The sequence below is a fragment of the Myxocyprinus asiaticus genome, chromosome 30, assembly GCF_019703515.2.
Source record: "Myxocyprinus asiaticus isolate MX2 ecotype Aquarium Trade chromosome 30, UBuf_Myxa_2, whole genome shotgun sequence".
Taxonomy (NCBI): Eukaryota; Metazoa; Chordata; class Actinopteri; order Cypriniformes; family Catostomidae; genus Myxocyprinus; species Myxocyprinus asiaticus.
Window position 1 is genome coordinate 3435924 of NC_059373.1, and position 16546 is coordinate 3452469.

The following is a 16546-nucleotide window of genomic DNA, read 5'->3' on the forward strand; positions in this document are numbered from 1 at the left end:
GTTTTATTTCAGTTAAGGAAAATGTTTTCATTTAGTTTTTCGCTTTAGTTTTTTGTTAACGGTAAAAACACTGCATGGTCCGAACCAATTAACTGGGTTCAGTTCAACTCCCGTAGGTCTCTTTTCACATTGGATTATTTGGCTTTGAACCACGTTTTATTTATTTTTTTATCATTAAAGGTATATTCTGGGTTCATAAGTTAAGCTCATTGTACAGCATTTGTCGAATAATATTGATTACCACTAAAATTAATTTAGACTCGTCCCTCCTTTTCTTTTGGAGGGTTTAAAGACAGAAATGTGAAACTTATAATTTTATAAAAGAACTTACATAATTTTTTCTGTTAAAATGAATGTATTATTTGAGCTGTAAAGTTCTTTAAATTGTCATTTTTACAGTGTTTTTTTTTTAGATATTTTTACTGGAAAACAAGACAAAAATTCTCAGCAAGAAAATCATTTTATCACCAAAAATTGGTACCTTGTTCAGTTTGACCTTTATAACATGATATAACATGCACGAAACAGCATTCAAGCTGCATGTTGCGTCAGTTCCTGCATTTTGTCAATCGATTGGTTTTATTCTCTACCAGTCGTAAAATCATATTAGTCCAAAGTCCCACCCCACATTTAGCCAAAAGAAGGCATCTTAATATGGAATCATTATGCTGCCTTCCATTTCATCTTCACATCAGGATGGCTAAAAATGCTGCCTACATAGGCAGTGCACTAGATTTTGAAAAGTTGTGCTCTTTCTCTCTTTCTCTCTCTATCAGGAGTTGTGTGAATTGTCATCTGTCCAATGGACTTGGATCAGATGGTTTTCAGCTTTGTAATCACAGCTGCACCCCACTGGTGGACTATGTCGATGACATCACAGGTAGGTGAAACATCAAACAAGTGAATGTAAACATTGGAAATCAATCAGTGAGAATTATTCACTTCCTGTAAAACAGCCTGAGAATCAAACACTGAAGACTTCTGTAAGCGATTTGATGTGAACTTTGAGATGTGTTGGGTGACTGAATGAACTGTGTTGTTATTCAGAGTTGGTGAGAGGGAAGTACTGCCTGTATCCCAGCACTGATAAGTGTCAGTACCGCTTTCTCATGGATTTGGCATCAGATCGGCCTCAGCTGCACATTAGCCGACATCCTGGTGAGGAAGTGAATTCCTTTCTTCATCCTCTCCTCCTATTTCTCTTTTTCAGCTTGTCTGTGTGGGTGAATCTCACAAGAACATGTTCAGGTCACATTTCACTCAAAAATTAAGAGAACAAGAAATTATTATATTTTGCATGACGAAAATTAATCTTATTTTTATGGCCAGAAAGATTTGTGCATTATTGACATTATTGTCATGTCAATTAAGCACATTTAAAGGAATATTCCAGGTTCAATACATGTTAAGCTCAATCGACAGCATTTGTGGCATAATATTAATACACCACAAAAATTCATTTCAACTTGTTCCTCCTTTTCTTTATAAAAAGCAGAAATTGAGGTTACAATGAGGCACTTACAATGGAAGTGAATGGGGCCAATTTTTGGAGGGTTTAAATACAGAAATATGAAGATTCTAATTTTATAAAAGCACTTACATTAATTCCTCTGTCAAAACTCATGCTATTATTTGAGCTGTAAAGTTGTTGAAATTGTCATTTTTACAGTCATTTTAGGGGTTGTTGACATTACATCGTCATGTAAATGAAGTTGTAAAATTGTCTATAACTTCACACAGAAAAGGTTAGTAAGTGATTTAATCACACTAAAATCATGTTAACACACATATTGTTTATATCTTGTGGCTATACTTTTGAAACAGTGTGTATTTAAACATTTACAGATTGGCCCCATTCACTTCCAAGTGCTTGTAAGTGCCTCACTGGAAAACAGATTTTTGCTTTTTTTAAAGAAAAGGAGGGACGAGTCGAAATTACATTTTGTTGTAATCAACATTATGCCATAAATGCTGTCGATTGATTTTAACTTGTATTGAACCCAGAATATTCCTATAATCCACAAATGGGTTTGGTATACTGGCAGTCTGAGCAGTTTGAGACATTTTTGAGGTCTTCTAAAGCTCTATAGGAGACACATGAGAAACATCTGAGATGAAGGAGACTTCAGCAAAACACTCTATTTAATTTCCATTTTATCTCATTGCTGTCGAATAGAAATAACTAAGATGTTAAAAGATCTTAAATGTGACGGTGAAATTGTGGCTAACGGATAAAGAGATTCCAGTAAGGGTTTGTTTGGGACAAATAAATCCCAGAATACAATTATAACCCAAATATTAGCCAGATGTTTATTGGTTCTACAGTTAAGACATCAACAACAGCTGGAAAACAAGCTCTCTTCGGCCCGGCACTGATGTCCAAACCAGCCGGACTGTTCATTTCCAGAGGACGTGTGGTCAACAGTTAGGAAATTTAGTAAGCTTGGCTCAGACTCAGTTCGGTCCAAACACAAAGAAGATAAACTGGCATTTTGACATTTTTTAGGTTTCCATGGAGATCTGCAAATAGGGCTGAGAATAGGGAATGCAGGTCCACACACACACACAATGGTTCGTGCTGTTTCCAAGAAACAGTGAGGGGGCGTGGGGTGTGTCCGCTGTGACATTCGGGCAAGTGACTTTATAAGAGAGAATGTGCACTGTCAAGGGAGGAAAACAAGCCACAAAGAGAAATCACAATTCTCCAAGACAGCAATTAAAGGGATAGACATTTCTATTCTCATTTACTCACCCTCATGTTGTTTCAAACCAATTCTATCTGTTGTGAAATACAAACGATGTTCGGCAGAATATTTCTCCTCCTTAAAAAAAAAAAAAAAAAAAAAAGACCCCAATAATAATCTCACATGCATCTCCTCTAGAGTTTCTAGTTCTTCAAAGACCAAATGATCTGAGCTTTGCTATCTGCATTTATTACTTATATAATTATTTATACTAGGGGTGCACCAATGTATCAGCTGCCGATATTTATCATCAGCCAATTATCAACCAAATTAAAACCATCTGTTATAAGCATGAAAACACAGATATGAAAAACCGATGGTTTATTTATAATCAATTAGTAACACACTTCATAAAAATTACAATGCACAATCCAGAAATAACAATGATCACATTGTGTAGAAGGGTTGGCACTCCTAAGAACATGCAATATTTCATTTTTATTCTTTCTCATTCTCACGTAATCTGGAAAAAAACGCCATAACGGACGTGGCAGTTGTGAAAGCGGCACTTACCAATAGGCTACATGATGAGAGAAAACATACAAAACGCTTTGAAACCAGCAGACTTTGACTTCTGAGACATCGGTATGATATCCATTAATGCTGCACAATTGATTGAAATAAGATTGAAATAACAACATGGCCTTACAAGATTACTAAACCTTAAAAGACTCTGGGTGTTTCTCAATTCTAAGAACGCAGAGAACGGACTTGTGTACTTATAAAGACCAGTCTTTCCAAGCAAGCAAGATGTAGAACGCATCTATTGCGAGCTTTGAGATGTGCTGCAATCTTCCTGTTGCGCAGTTAACCATCACAGCACATTTGAATCCAGTGAGAGAACTACTGGCATTATCACACCAGTGACAGCAATAATATCATCACACCAGCGATGTTTTGCAGGACTAGTGATACGTTAAAAGAATAAAGTCTGAAAACACTTGTTTTCTCCATGTTTATTACTGTATTAAAATGATGCCCAAAAAAACAACAAATGTTGATGGAGTATAACGACTTACAGTGGGAAACTCTTGAGGAAAAAACAAAATGATAAATGTCTTTCATCTGCCACCGTAGTACCGAGTTCTTGCCCACAAGTCACTATCCGATGCAGCCTCGATTTCAAGGACACATCCGGGTCATTTCCTGCATTCTTGGTACTTGCGTTCTTGAGGATTGGAATCGAACTTCGGCAGTGGTTGATGACGTAGAACGAGTCCATGAGAACGTAAGAAAGCACATTGAGAAACAGCCTCTGTTTCAAAATATAGCCTGCATTCAGCGCCTCAGTCAGAGCTGTGTGAGCAAGCGGCGCCCTCTAGCGGTCTGGAAGGCATAATCCATTATCCATTATACCAATATAATACAGAATTTAAAAGGGGGTATTGTTTCTTTGGTTAAATCTTTTTTATTTTTCCTTGATTTAGTTGATATTTTTGTGGAATTTCCCAACATATGCAAAGTATGAATTTTTAATGTTCTATCATATACAGTATGTAAGTGTAAAATGTGATTTCTGTTGCTTTGAACTGCAAAAGCAGAAGTACAAATTAGCCTTTTTTCTTATCAATCACCATGTTATCATATTTAGTTATTTTTTGTATCTTTGTAATCTGTTTATCTTCTATTTATCTTTCATTGTGGCTATTCTGAACGCAGGGATCTCGAGACGTGTTTTTCTAAGTTTCAAACTATGTTTAACTTGACACAGTCAGCTAAAAACAGTACGTATATGACACATCGCAACCAAAGTGAGACAATCTAACAGCATCCATCTGATGCATGTGTACATTGATGCGTCCTTATGAAAGCCCTTACAATAATCTTGGACAGATTAAAGAATTCAGCTGTGAAATAGATTGCTGTGGACTGTAGGCCCACAATATTAAATATGTTGACTTCTAAAACCACTATTTGTATTGTCTTATCAATGCTTTAATCATCTGCCACAATAATGTAATGCATTTTAACTATCGGAATTATTGTTTTTAATAGATGTTATAATTATTTAAATTCAACTATTTATAATTATTTACTCATTATATATTGAATTATTGTTATTTGAGGGCCTTTCTCAGCAATATTTATATATATGATTAATTGCAATGAGTTCTATTAATTAATCGGCATATCATGTAATTAATTTGATTATCAATTGACAGCCATACTTTTTATTTTTGGACAAACATCAGAGAAAAATTTGCAACATCAAACACACATCAATGAGAGTAAGGAGCATCTTTGTAATATAGCTTTCCTGTGGGTAGATCAGAAAGATCAGAGATGTGAAGTTTATAGTTTATAGGAATTTCTATTTATAGTTTCGTCTCTCTCTGCAGTGTGTGTTTGGAGTCGCCAATCCTTCAAGATGTTCCTCAGTGTCTTCCTCCTGACAGTGATGTTGGGTATCTGCATGCTGGCCGCAGTCAGACAACTACTGAGAACAAGAAACTGTTCATGGCCGACAAACACCAACCAACAGTTTGAAGACAACCATAAGGTACGTTTAGGGTATATATTCGGCTGCAGGGCCATTAAGCATGATTGCGAGTGTGATATTGCTTTTATACAACAGTTCAAAGAACAAGTAAATAAAAAAATGAGAAGTCACAATGACAGTCACAAAAAAAATGCATTTGTGCATGGAAATACTTTCTTATGCCACGGATCTGCCATTAATAGTTTTGACCTTAAGACATGCCAGTCTATTGCATACTCTGGCAACTCAACAACAAACACAAAGACAATGTTAAGCTTCATTTAATGAACCAAATAGCTTTCAACTGTGTTTGATATAATGGCAAGTGATTTTCTAGTACCAAATGATCAATTTAGCATGATTACTCAAGGATAAGGTGTTGGAGTGATGGCTGCTGTCTAGATTTGATCAAAAATGACTTTTTTCAAATAGTGATGGTGCTGTTTTTTACATCAGTAATGTCTTGACTATACTTTGTGATCAGCTGAATGCCACTTTGGTGAATTAAAGTACCAATTTCCTTCCGAAACAGCAAAATCTGTACATTATTCCAAACATTTGGCCACCAGTGTGTGTATATATATATATATATATATATATATATATATATATATATATATATATATATATATATATATATATATATAAATACATACTGTATATCTTGAACATAAAACTATATATTTTGTGTCTTAAAACAGGATTCAGCATATGTCCCCACGACCAACGAGAAAACGATAACATACCGGAGGGACCGCCTCCCAAACCACCCGGTGGAAATGCAGTCACACATACCCAAGATGCCACTGAATGACGTCTGGCAGTGAAGGGGGTCAAAGGTCACTCCAGAAATGCCTCCAAAACAGAAGCACTACCTAAATGAAATCGCAATGTGTATTTTTCTCGATTTTCAATGCACTTACTTTGCGAAAGCAATATCCTGTGTGGTTTTGTGAGGGCACTATTCCACGTTGAGTTGTTTCACTCCGTTTTTTTTATTTTTATTTATTATGTAGAATGGCATTATATTTCTGTTGTCCTGACGCAAATACAAAGGGGACGGTACATAAACATACATAAATACGTGAATTCAACCTTACTGATGTGTTTTAGACATGTTCACCTCAAATCACTCGGCCAGTTACCTCTAATACTGTCTATATTTTAGATTGTCTCTCTGGTTTTGCAGAGTTACTTAATGTTTGTGTTTGGATGTGAGAGTGTATTTGTGATATTTTTATTTGTTTTATTTTTTACTTGACAATACACTACAGACTGTCTATGTTCGGAATAGCATACTTCCATTCTACTCATACTGGTTTTACAGTATGTATAGTGTACACAGAAAGCAGATTTTCTGTATACTTAAAATACCATTTCCAGTGTGACAAATGAACCGGAAGTACTATGAACCATAATTTTGTTTTTTATTAATTTTTTTTCTTTTTTTTTGTTTTTTCATTATTGGATTGGACCAAAATTGGGTTATTTTTTAAATAGTACACAGTATGCAGTATACTGTGTAGTATATAGTAAGCAGCATGCTTGTTTTCCATTCCGAACACAAACATTTTTATTTCTGAGATAACTAAATGCCACTCGCTGAATTAAACATGCAACATAGCGAGGCGTTTATTGCTGCATACTCTTTTTATATACTGTTTAAAAAAATAGTAGGCTGTATACAGTGCAGGGTGCCTTAAGCAGGATAGTATTCCATTTTCAGCCTAGCCTGTCCTGCTGACTGGTATTAGTATCCCACCTAGTGTTCGACACACTCATAACAATTCCTTTGTGTCTTTCTGTGTAGCAGTGGAATTTTTTAATGTAGTTTATTTTGAAAATGGCATTCAGTCTTATTGACTGTGATTGAAGCACAGATCTAAATTCAGATCTCAAATACGAATTAAAGGTACACTAAATAATTATTTTTCAGCACTTTCCATGCTCAAATTATGCTGCACATGTACATGCATCCCTGATAAAACTGGAGTTTTTAGGAAGTTTCTTCCAAGTAGTTTAGTGTATGTTTCCGATTTGTGCATTGAGTTTTGTGTTAATTATTTGCCTGCTGGTCGGTATTTATATCTGTTGTCATGTACTACTGAGGCTCAGTTCTCTTCCAGCCCAAAATACTGGACGACAAGCCCAATGATGCAGCAAGTAATGGTACCAACATGCGTGGTCACCATAACATTCCTGTGGCTAAAAAAATCTAGTTTTAACACAGTGTTTACATCAAGCAAACACTAAACAAATATTTATTTTAAGTTCATCTTTTAGCTTTTTCAATTTTTTCAATTTTTTAGAAATAAATGCTTTGTTGAATATTTTGTATAGTGTGAACAACTCCTGGTATAAAGCAATATGGTGGTAGCATATGTAGGTTGTGAAATTGCACAGTTCTTACTGATTGTAGTTTGTGTTTGTGAACGTACTTTGAAAATCACAGTACAAGCCTCACACCAGCCCTTGATGTTATTAATTTGATAGTATAATAAAAATCACAACACAATGTTTCTGTTGAATTCTTTTATAAAACTCATAATTTAACCTTATACCATTGTTGAGTTATTAAGATTAATATAGAATAATTATAAGAGCAAAGCAGTTATGTTGGGTCAAAATGATGATCATATTTGCATATATCTATATTTTTATAAAGAATATCGATTTTATTATTTGACGATCAGTTAAACTTCACAGAACCCATTGCAAAGACAGCCTGATCATGCATATTTGCACTGTGCAATATTAGAAAATCTGAATTTTCCTATTTGAGCATGCTACACAGCTTCTTTTCCAAGCTCTTGTCATATCTAGTCTGGACTAATGCAATGCTCTTCTGGCAGGACTTTCTGCACGTACAGTCAAACCTTTGCAAGTGGAATTATCTGCCGAACTCCACTCGAGCAGCTGATTCTCTAACTGCTTTAGAGAAACATCTTAAGATGCATCTCTTTCATGAGCACTTGTCCCAATCCTACTAATGCACTGTCTTCTTTCTTCCCAAAAAATAACATTTAAAAAATCAAATTCAATTCTCACTGCACTCTTTCACCACTGTCTCTCGCCTTTCTCTCTATATACTTCTCTGAGCAATTGGAAGCTTTGTTTTGCAGCACTTCTCATGTTATTGCCTCCTTGTGACAAATCCATTTTGCTGTATTCCTCATATGTAAGTTGTTTTGGATAAAGGCATCTGCTAAATGAATTAATGTAAATTATTGGTTGGATTTTTAGGATCCTTTTGCTTTTATTCTCTGCTGTAATAGAGTAAAATCTAATATTGCTAATATCCTCACACATTTCATTTGGATTCTGTTGAAGGAGTATGTTAAAATGAGAACTAGCAGTGGTTTTCAACAACAAGGGGGCACGATATTATGGAGATTCATCCCACGTACTTCCACTGAGTCATTTGAATTGCATCAGTGAACATATCTAAACAAATCTCTTTAGTGAACGGTTCGCTCTGATTGGTTCATTGATGCGTTCAGTAACCATTTCTTGCCAGTAGATGACGACAGATGTGGGGTGAGTTAATAACTGAATCATTAATGAGTCCTTCGTGATCGAAACAGCTGAAGTGAACGAGAATGATTCGTTCACTTTAAAGATTCTTTCAAAAACAGATTCATTTACATTGCTTGTATTTTAGGCATATACTCAAGTGAGGAGAAAAAGATTAGACAAAACAATGGAAGTATGACGAATAGTATACATGAAATGCAGATACACGTACATCTAAATAATGAACCATGTCCACAGTGTGTTGTATGTTTTGAGGTGCAAATGACGGTTTAAAACATGTGAAACTAATAAGCCAAACCAAATATCTGTCCTTCAAAGATAAGCCGGTTGTCTTTAGTAATAAAAAGAGTCAGGTTTGACCGACCAAAAACTAAAAATGACCAGCTACAGAAGCCTAACCACAGAGCGAAACCTACTTTTCCATACTCGCATATAAAAACAGCTATTTACAGATAGCTGTATCGGGTAATGAACCACGGATTTCCATGATGTGTTTTCAGAAACTGACTCAACTGTCACATCCACCTTATTCAGAGCAGCGCCATCTTTGATTTTTAATGGGAATGAAAATGAGGCTGTGAGGGATAGACTTGCCATCTCTTCAATGGCACGCATGGTATAAAGCTGTGTAAAGCTCCTAGATCACATCTGATTTTCCACAATTCATGTTGTGTGCAGTTTTTGTCAGCTGAATCTTCTTGGAAAGATATTTTTCCAATGTTTAAACACTTTAAACTGCTGTCGAGTCAATTGAAGAGACTGTACACAAGGGCACAGATTTGTCTTTAACACCGGGTGGGTTGCAGCGTAAATCACTTACATGTTTCCATTGACTATTGCTTGTTTTGATTATGGGGGTGGGGGTTACCTCCCACCCAACCCCCACTGGAATCTACGCCCCTGACTGTACATCTATCCCTCACAGCCTCCTTGTCATTCCCATTCAAATATCAAAAATGGCGCTGCTGTGATAAAGGCATAATGAATATGGTCGGTAAGCCGAGGTCTGTATTATATGCATCTGTAGCCTACAGTATATTTATGGCATGCATAACATTTTATTTAACCTATTATTTAAATAATATGTCTGGAATGTCATGGCAGGTTAGCACATAATTCTTTCTCATGGGATTTTGCCGTAAAGGAATATTCGGGGGACTTGCAATGGAAGTGAATGGGGGCCAATCCGTCAATGTTAAAATACTCACTGTTTCAGAAGTACAGCCACAAGAATTAATATGTGATAAATCCACTTACTAGTGGTGGTGGTGTAGTGGACTAAAGCACTGCACTAGTAAGCAAAAGGTTGTTGGTTCAATTCCCACAGCCATCACCATTGCGTCCTTGAGCCAGGCACATTGCTCCAGGGGGTTTGTCCCAGTAATCAGGGCACTGTAAGTTGCTTTGGGTAAAAGCATCTGCCAAATGTAGATATACTAAACTTTTCTGTGTAAAGTTATATCCAATCTTACAACTTAGTTGCACTGACGAGGTAATGCCGTAAACCCTAAAATGACAGCAAAAACGACTATTTAATCAACTTTACTCAAATAATACACATGCTTTAAGTGAAGAATAAATTATAAGCTTCACATTTCTGCCTTTAAACCTGAACAAATTGGCCCCATTCACCTCCATTGTAAGTGCCTCACTGTAACCTCAAATTTTGCCTTTTTTATTTTTTTAAAGAAAAGGAGGGAGGAGTCAAAATTATATTTTGTGTTATTCAACATTATGCCACAAATGCTGTCGATTGTGCTTAACTTGTATTGAACACAGACTATTTTTTTAAGAGGGATATTTAATGAGTTTCAGCTTCAGTTCCAATGATGACCTCTAAGGGGCGCCAGAGACTAACAGGAGAGCACTGCTATAGTGAGGTTCCTGCTGTCTAGTCAAATTTCAGCGTGTAAGAAATCATTTTGATTATACATGATTTAATGTAAAGTAGTAAGAAACACAACTAGAGCTGTGACTGTAGTGTTAGAGACTAACCCCACATTATTAGCAATGCCAGACTCTTAAATTTAACGTTAAGTTCAATATTTATTTAGACCTTATTTTCTATTATGCTCAGTTCCAATACAGTTTGTTTCTTAGCATATGATCTCATCATTAATTCTCTCATACAACATGCTGATAGACAACCTTTTTTCCAGTGTGTAAAGATGATATTTAACTTGAAAACACAAACTTCCACAAATTATAGATGCATCTCCAAACAAATGATGCATCTGGATTATTAACTGCACCAATAAATGTATTATTTTAGCACTGTTGAAGTAACAGTGTTGTGATTGTATTTCATGAATGATGTTTTCATGTTATGATATTTTTATTGTTACTTGTGAAAAATGCGCTCATGATAATATCAGTTTCAATAACAATGCACGACTCGTTTTCACTTTCGTGATGGAACAAAATGCAAAATGAAACAGCCCATATAGACCACGCATGCCCCCAAAACAACTCTGACTTTATTACGAGTTTTTAAACTTAAAGTAATCGATCAGTAAATACAAATGCACATGCTCCATTAAATAATAATAAAACAAAAGATAAAAAAAACCTGATCGAGTTGATTCGATCCTGAAATCATAAATATAGATTGAAAGTGCGACTCTGATAGACTTCAAAGCACAAATCAAACTCAGTGATAAATAGAGTTTCAAGACAATTCTATATACATTTTTCACTTTGTATTACAGATATCAACTGCACAAAGAAATGATCACTAATGTACAAAACAATGCTCCGTTGACACTTTAAATCTCCAAATTTTGTATAGACCTGGGATTTGTGTGAGGCAAAAGACAATTCAAAATTAAGAAGCACCAAAAATAACAATAATAGGAAAAAAAACAACTTGATTTTCATAAAGTGCCTCAATTTGTTGCCAGCAAATGCAGCGTAAAAAATAAGACATTTCTGCCGTTTATTTCATCTTTAGCTGCATTATGAAGTTGTATTAATCGTTGTATCTCCATAGATGACTAATTAAAATCTCTTTAACACCTGAGAGAGACCTTCTGCCGATACAAGGCTGATAAAACACATTTAACAATCTTTCCAGACGTCTATTTGGACAAAACCAAGGCCTTTGCATGATTTCCAAGCATATGCACTGAAAGCAAAATTAACCATTTGATGCATATTGTCCATTACAGTAGCCAATTTGAACCATGCAGAGTTAAATGCATGGGGTTATTTCTTTTGATCCCATCTTATAATTATGCATGACTATTTGTTTTACTATTATTCATGACAACATACAATTATTTTGGCTGCGAAAAGTAGCCTATTTACTCCATAATCTGCTGTGACACTCTCAAAATATTGACATTTTATGGGAAGAAAAAGATTGGGAATGATAATGTTCTTTTGGAGTAAAAATATATCATTTTTAGGATTTAATTATGCATGCATCAGATGGTTAATTGGTGCGTCCACATCTTGACCAAATGTTTGCACTATTATGTGCCATATTTTCAGTACATTTGTTCAGTGATTGAGCCCGTTCTGGACGGGTTCTGTCTTGTGGATCATTTCGGGGGACTGACAGGATGGGCTGCCCGGTACACTCTGTTCGCTGTCGGTCTCGCTGCCCTTTTTATCCCCGTTCGACCCGGGCTCACCGGCGCTGTGCGTTTTCACGTGTTTACTGAGGTGGTCGCTGCGCATGAAGCGCTTGTTGCACACCGGACAGGCGAATCGTTTTTCCCCGGTATGTGTGCGTAAATGCCGCTGGAGCTCATCGGACCTGGTGAAGCGCTTCCCACAAAACAGCCAGTTACATACGAACGGCCTCTCGCCGGTGTGCCAGCGCAAATGCGCTTTGAGATGCGACGTCTTCCCGTATACCTTCCCGCAGCCCGGGATGTGGCAACTGTGGAGCCCCTTTCTGCGCAGGCTGGCCCCCGCGGGCCCCAGTCTCTCCGCCTCCTGGCAGTTCGGACAGTCACAGGTCGCTCTGCCCGAGTAGCGCCTGGTGGTTGAGCGGGGAGATCCAGCCAGGGTTACCGCAGGTAAAATTGCGCCATTGGCGCCTGCTATTGAATTAGGACTGGTTTCTGGATAAGTAGCTGATAAAACCGGTTTGAATCCGTCCATCAGGTGCTGTCCACCCGTGAGAAGATGCTGGGTCGGGCTGGCACTGAACGCTGAATGGGTGAAGGAAGAATAGTCTGAGTTGTACCCATTCAGGGGCGAGTGCAGAGAGGTTTGGAGCGCGGCACCGTTTGCGCTTTGGACATCAATCCAACCGGTGCCCACATCCCACCAAGAGGACCCACTACCGGTGCCCACGTCCCCGGCGGAGATGCCAGCATGCGCGGATTTGAACCACGTCTCGTACGGGTGCGCAACGCTCATCCTCGGGTAAATCCCCTGTAGAGTGTCCACTTTAGAGATGAACACCGACTGCGCGCTCGGGTCTGGAGAACTGTTGACGACTGAAGTCTGAAACACAGGGTAATCGTTTCCAAACGGGCTGCTGGAGGTGTTGGTGCCCGCTAAGGAGAAGGAGCTGTTGGCGCTGAATGAATCGTTCCGTTGCGCCCCGAACGGCGAGAGAGAACAGCTGCTGGGCGATGCGCGCTTCCATGGGTGAAAACCCCCTTTTACGAACGCGCCGCTGTCCGAGCAGGGACTCGAACTCCCGATTTTATTACAGGTCGCTGCTAACATGGCCAGTGGAGTGGATCCAACCCTAGGTTCCTCCTGAGACCATAAAACAACAACAACAAAGGATGGATCAGGATTGTCTTTGCCATTGCCTCATAATAGTACATTTAGTCAAATTTACATGCACACAGAGGCACTTATAACATAAATGTACCATTTAAACATATCTTTAAATCGAAAAGTTGCATTACTTTAAACATAACCAACTTTGTTTTAATAACCTTTTCAGAGATTATTGGATTTGCTGATGGGAATACTGTAATCAGATTGTACTCATAAAGACACATCGAACGGGTCAAGATACAGAAAGCATTGAAATCAAAGACTATCCCCTTAGCCATACAGCAAAACAATCCACTTACAACACAAGTGTACAATTTAAGCGTAATTCTCCAAAGAGTTGCAATCGTTTAAATGCAATACGCGTGTAAACTTTTTAGAGTTAAAGGAATATTCTAGGATCAGTATAAATTAAGCTCAATCAACAGCATTTGTGGCTCATCCCTCCTTTTCTTAAAACAAGCAAAAATCGAGGTTACAGTGAGGCACTTACAATGGAAGTCAATGGGGCCAATTTTTGGAGGGTTTAAATCCAGAAATGTGAAGCTTATACTTTTATAAAAGCACTTACATTAGTTATTCTGTATTATTAGAGCTGTAAAGTTTTTTTCTGGACGTTTTAGGGTTTGCGGCATTATGTCGGCTTGGCGATGAAGTAGTAAAAGTGGATATAACTTTACACAGAAAAGGTTCATAAGTGATTTTATCACACTAAAGTCATGTTAACATACATATTGTTTATGTCTTGTGACTATACTTTAGAAACAGTGTGTATTTTAACGTTAACAGATTGGCCCCCGTTCACTTCTATTATAAGTGCCTCACTGGAACCCAGAATTTTACTTTTTCTAATAAAAATCAGGGACACGTAGAAATTAATTTTAAGATGTGCTGATGGCAATGCATTCTTACAAATAAAGATTCTAGGAACCAAAGATGGTTTTACAGCCTTATACCATTGCAGAAGCCTTTTAAGTTCCACTTAGTACTTAGCGTTAGTTCTTTAGACTGATCTGAAGATCCTATAATGTGAAATCAGGAACTTTTGGAATCTCCAAAGATCTATCTAACTCAAAGAACTCAATATGTTACCACACCGCCAAAAAAGGTGTTCTTTGCTGAATATCATATCCTCAAAGAACTTAAAAGGACAGTTCCTTCAAAGAAATGTTCAAAGAAGTTCTTCAATGAGTGCAGGCTACTAATGCAAATACTGCAAGATGTAACTGCAGCAGGTCTGCAATATTACGCATCAAAGCAGAAAGAGACCCTAATGCAAACACAAAATATATTTTACAATCTTAGTGCTTTCATACGAGTTTAGAATTCAAGACATCTTTTTTTACACGGACACAAGAGATTACTCACCCCAAGAAGTGAAGTTGCCATATCACGAGTGTCCGCGCAACTGTGGGTATGTCTGTTTTGGAGACGTTGACCGCCCACCGCTGCACAAATGCGTTCGGCTCGGGCTTTGAAGGGCCACTGGATCCCGTGCGACCAATCAGATCAGCTGAAGCTCTCGGGAACGCTGCGTTCGGTCAGTGATGTCATCTGCGGAGCTTTTGGTGACGCGTTGCGCTTGTAGATGTTTACAAGTGGAGGGGCGGTGCGTGGACCTTTCACGGACCTTTTTTTTTTTTAACTGATGGGGATACCTTGTAAGGATAACTAATATGTTATGCAAATGAGATGAGCGTTGGGATTTCTGCACTTATTTTTAATTGCGCATATTTAAACACTGACATAGGCTATCAGTTGTAGGCTAACTATCTAAAAATGTAATTTATATTTAACAGCTCCTTTTTGCATGGGAACTATAAGATCTGTGTTTTTATTGGTGTTTGCCCAGTTCGTGCGTGCTGATCCCTCTCCATCAGAGGCTCGTGGGTCGGGTGAGGGCGTGGCGGGGTAACTCAAGGGGGTGGAAGTGGGTGTTACACGTGGTGGAGCAGCAGCTTCACAAACAAGAGGATATGAAGTTCCTCCATGATCTCTTCACTCTTTCATCTCATTCATGGCAGAGATTCATGTTTGCTTAATCCACAAGTATTCCTGCACTGATTTCCTCTGACCCGATTGGCTCTTGTTTTCCGGAAGCACCATTTTAAATCGTGATCTATAGGCTAATGGTGTAGTTGTGGTAAAAACGTAATGTGAAAATGCATCCAATTAGCATTTGATACAATTGTTTACATTACAAATTATATTAGCAGCATAAAAATTTGAGTGACAGGCTGAATTGAAAATTAACACGAATTAACATGTTATCCCATGAAATGTTTTAAAGAGCATTATGTGCACTTCAATTTGCTTAAATTTAATTAAGTACCTAGAAATAATTGGGATTCTTAAAATCTGTGTGTCATAAATGTGCCTTTTTTTTTTTTTAAATGAGCTGTCCGTGCAATTTCCCAATGATGGTTTATTTTCAGTAAAAAAATAAATAAAATACTACTTGCAATTACACTATGAAATAATTTAGTAAACAAAGAACACGAATAGCATATTTGTTAATTTGTGACTGTGAGTAACAGCCTGTTTGAGGTTCACGTGCGCTCAGAGGGGAAGCCCATCATCAACACGCAGTGCACGTGGACAGCCTGCGTTTAATTTGACTTTCAGATTTAATAAAGAGCTGAGCTTTAATCACGCGCAGTTTTATTTGTTTGATATTAATGTGCATCTTGACCGCGTTCGATCATTACAGGACAGCGGGGAAAGATGATTAAAAACACACGCGCATGGATCAATTTAACTGTTACAGTTAATCGTAATAAAATAAATCATAAAACACGAGAGTGATTAAAGCATTACAAACTCGTTTTGTTATTATAAAGTAAAAACCTCCACAAATTTGAGTAGACTTTTCCAAATGCGTTATTGATGTTTCTTGTATTTCTTTTCTCTTTTATCCCTTTTATTTTCAGGATATACGAAATTAGTTTCTTAAGAAAGTGCAAATATATATTTTTATATAAAAATAAGAGGATGCAATATAATTGATTTGATTTATTATTAATATAATATTAATTCTGATTTTTGT

General features: G+C 37.2%; 2 protein-coding genes across 2 annotated transcripts in view; one reads left to right on the forward strand and one right to left on the reverse strand.

Moving 5' to 3' along the window:
* Positions 1–7730, forward strand: part of LOC127420862 (integrin beta-8-like) — a 35994-nt gene extending 28264 nt beyond the window's left edge. Inside the window, exons 12-15 of the mRNA XM_051663444.1 lie at positions 777–880; positions 1048–1158; positions 5084–5244; positions 5925–7730. Coding sequence (XP_051519404.1) covers positions 777–880; positions 1048–1158; positions 5084–5244; positions 5925–6050 — 502 coding nt within the window. The 3' untranslated portion in view covers positions 6051–7730. The remainder of the gene's footprint in view (positions 1–776; positions 881–1047; positions 1159–5083; positions 5245–5924) is intronic.
* Positions 7731–12258: 4528 nt separating this feature from the next.
* On the reverse strand, positions 12259–14909 carry LOC127421618 (transcription factor Sp8-like). Its single transcript, XM_051664764.1, has 2 exons — positions 14869–14909; positions 12259–13476 (listed from the first exon to the last, which is right to left on the reverse strand). The coding sequence occupies exons 1-2, from the start codon at positions 14887–14889 to the stop codon at positions 12259–12261; spliced, it is 1239 nt and encodes a 412-aa protein (XP_051520724.1). The 5' UTR covers positions 14890–14909.
* Between the last annotated feature and the right edge of the window lie 1637 nt (positions 14910–16546).

What these genes read in the sequence shown, in the direction of transcription:
- LOC127421618 (XM_051664764.1), bottom strand. Translation starts at nt 14,889, where the DNA reads ATGGCAACTTCACTTCTTGGG. An exon ending in TGGCAACTTCACTTCTTGGG is followed by an intron (nt 13,477 to 14,868) that starts GTGAGTAATCTC and finishes TTATGGTCTCAG; the next exon opens with GAGGAACCTAGGGTTGGATC.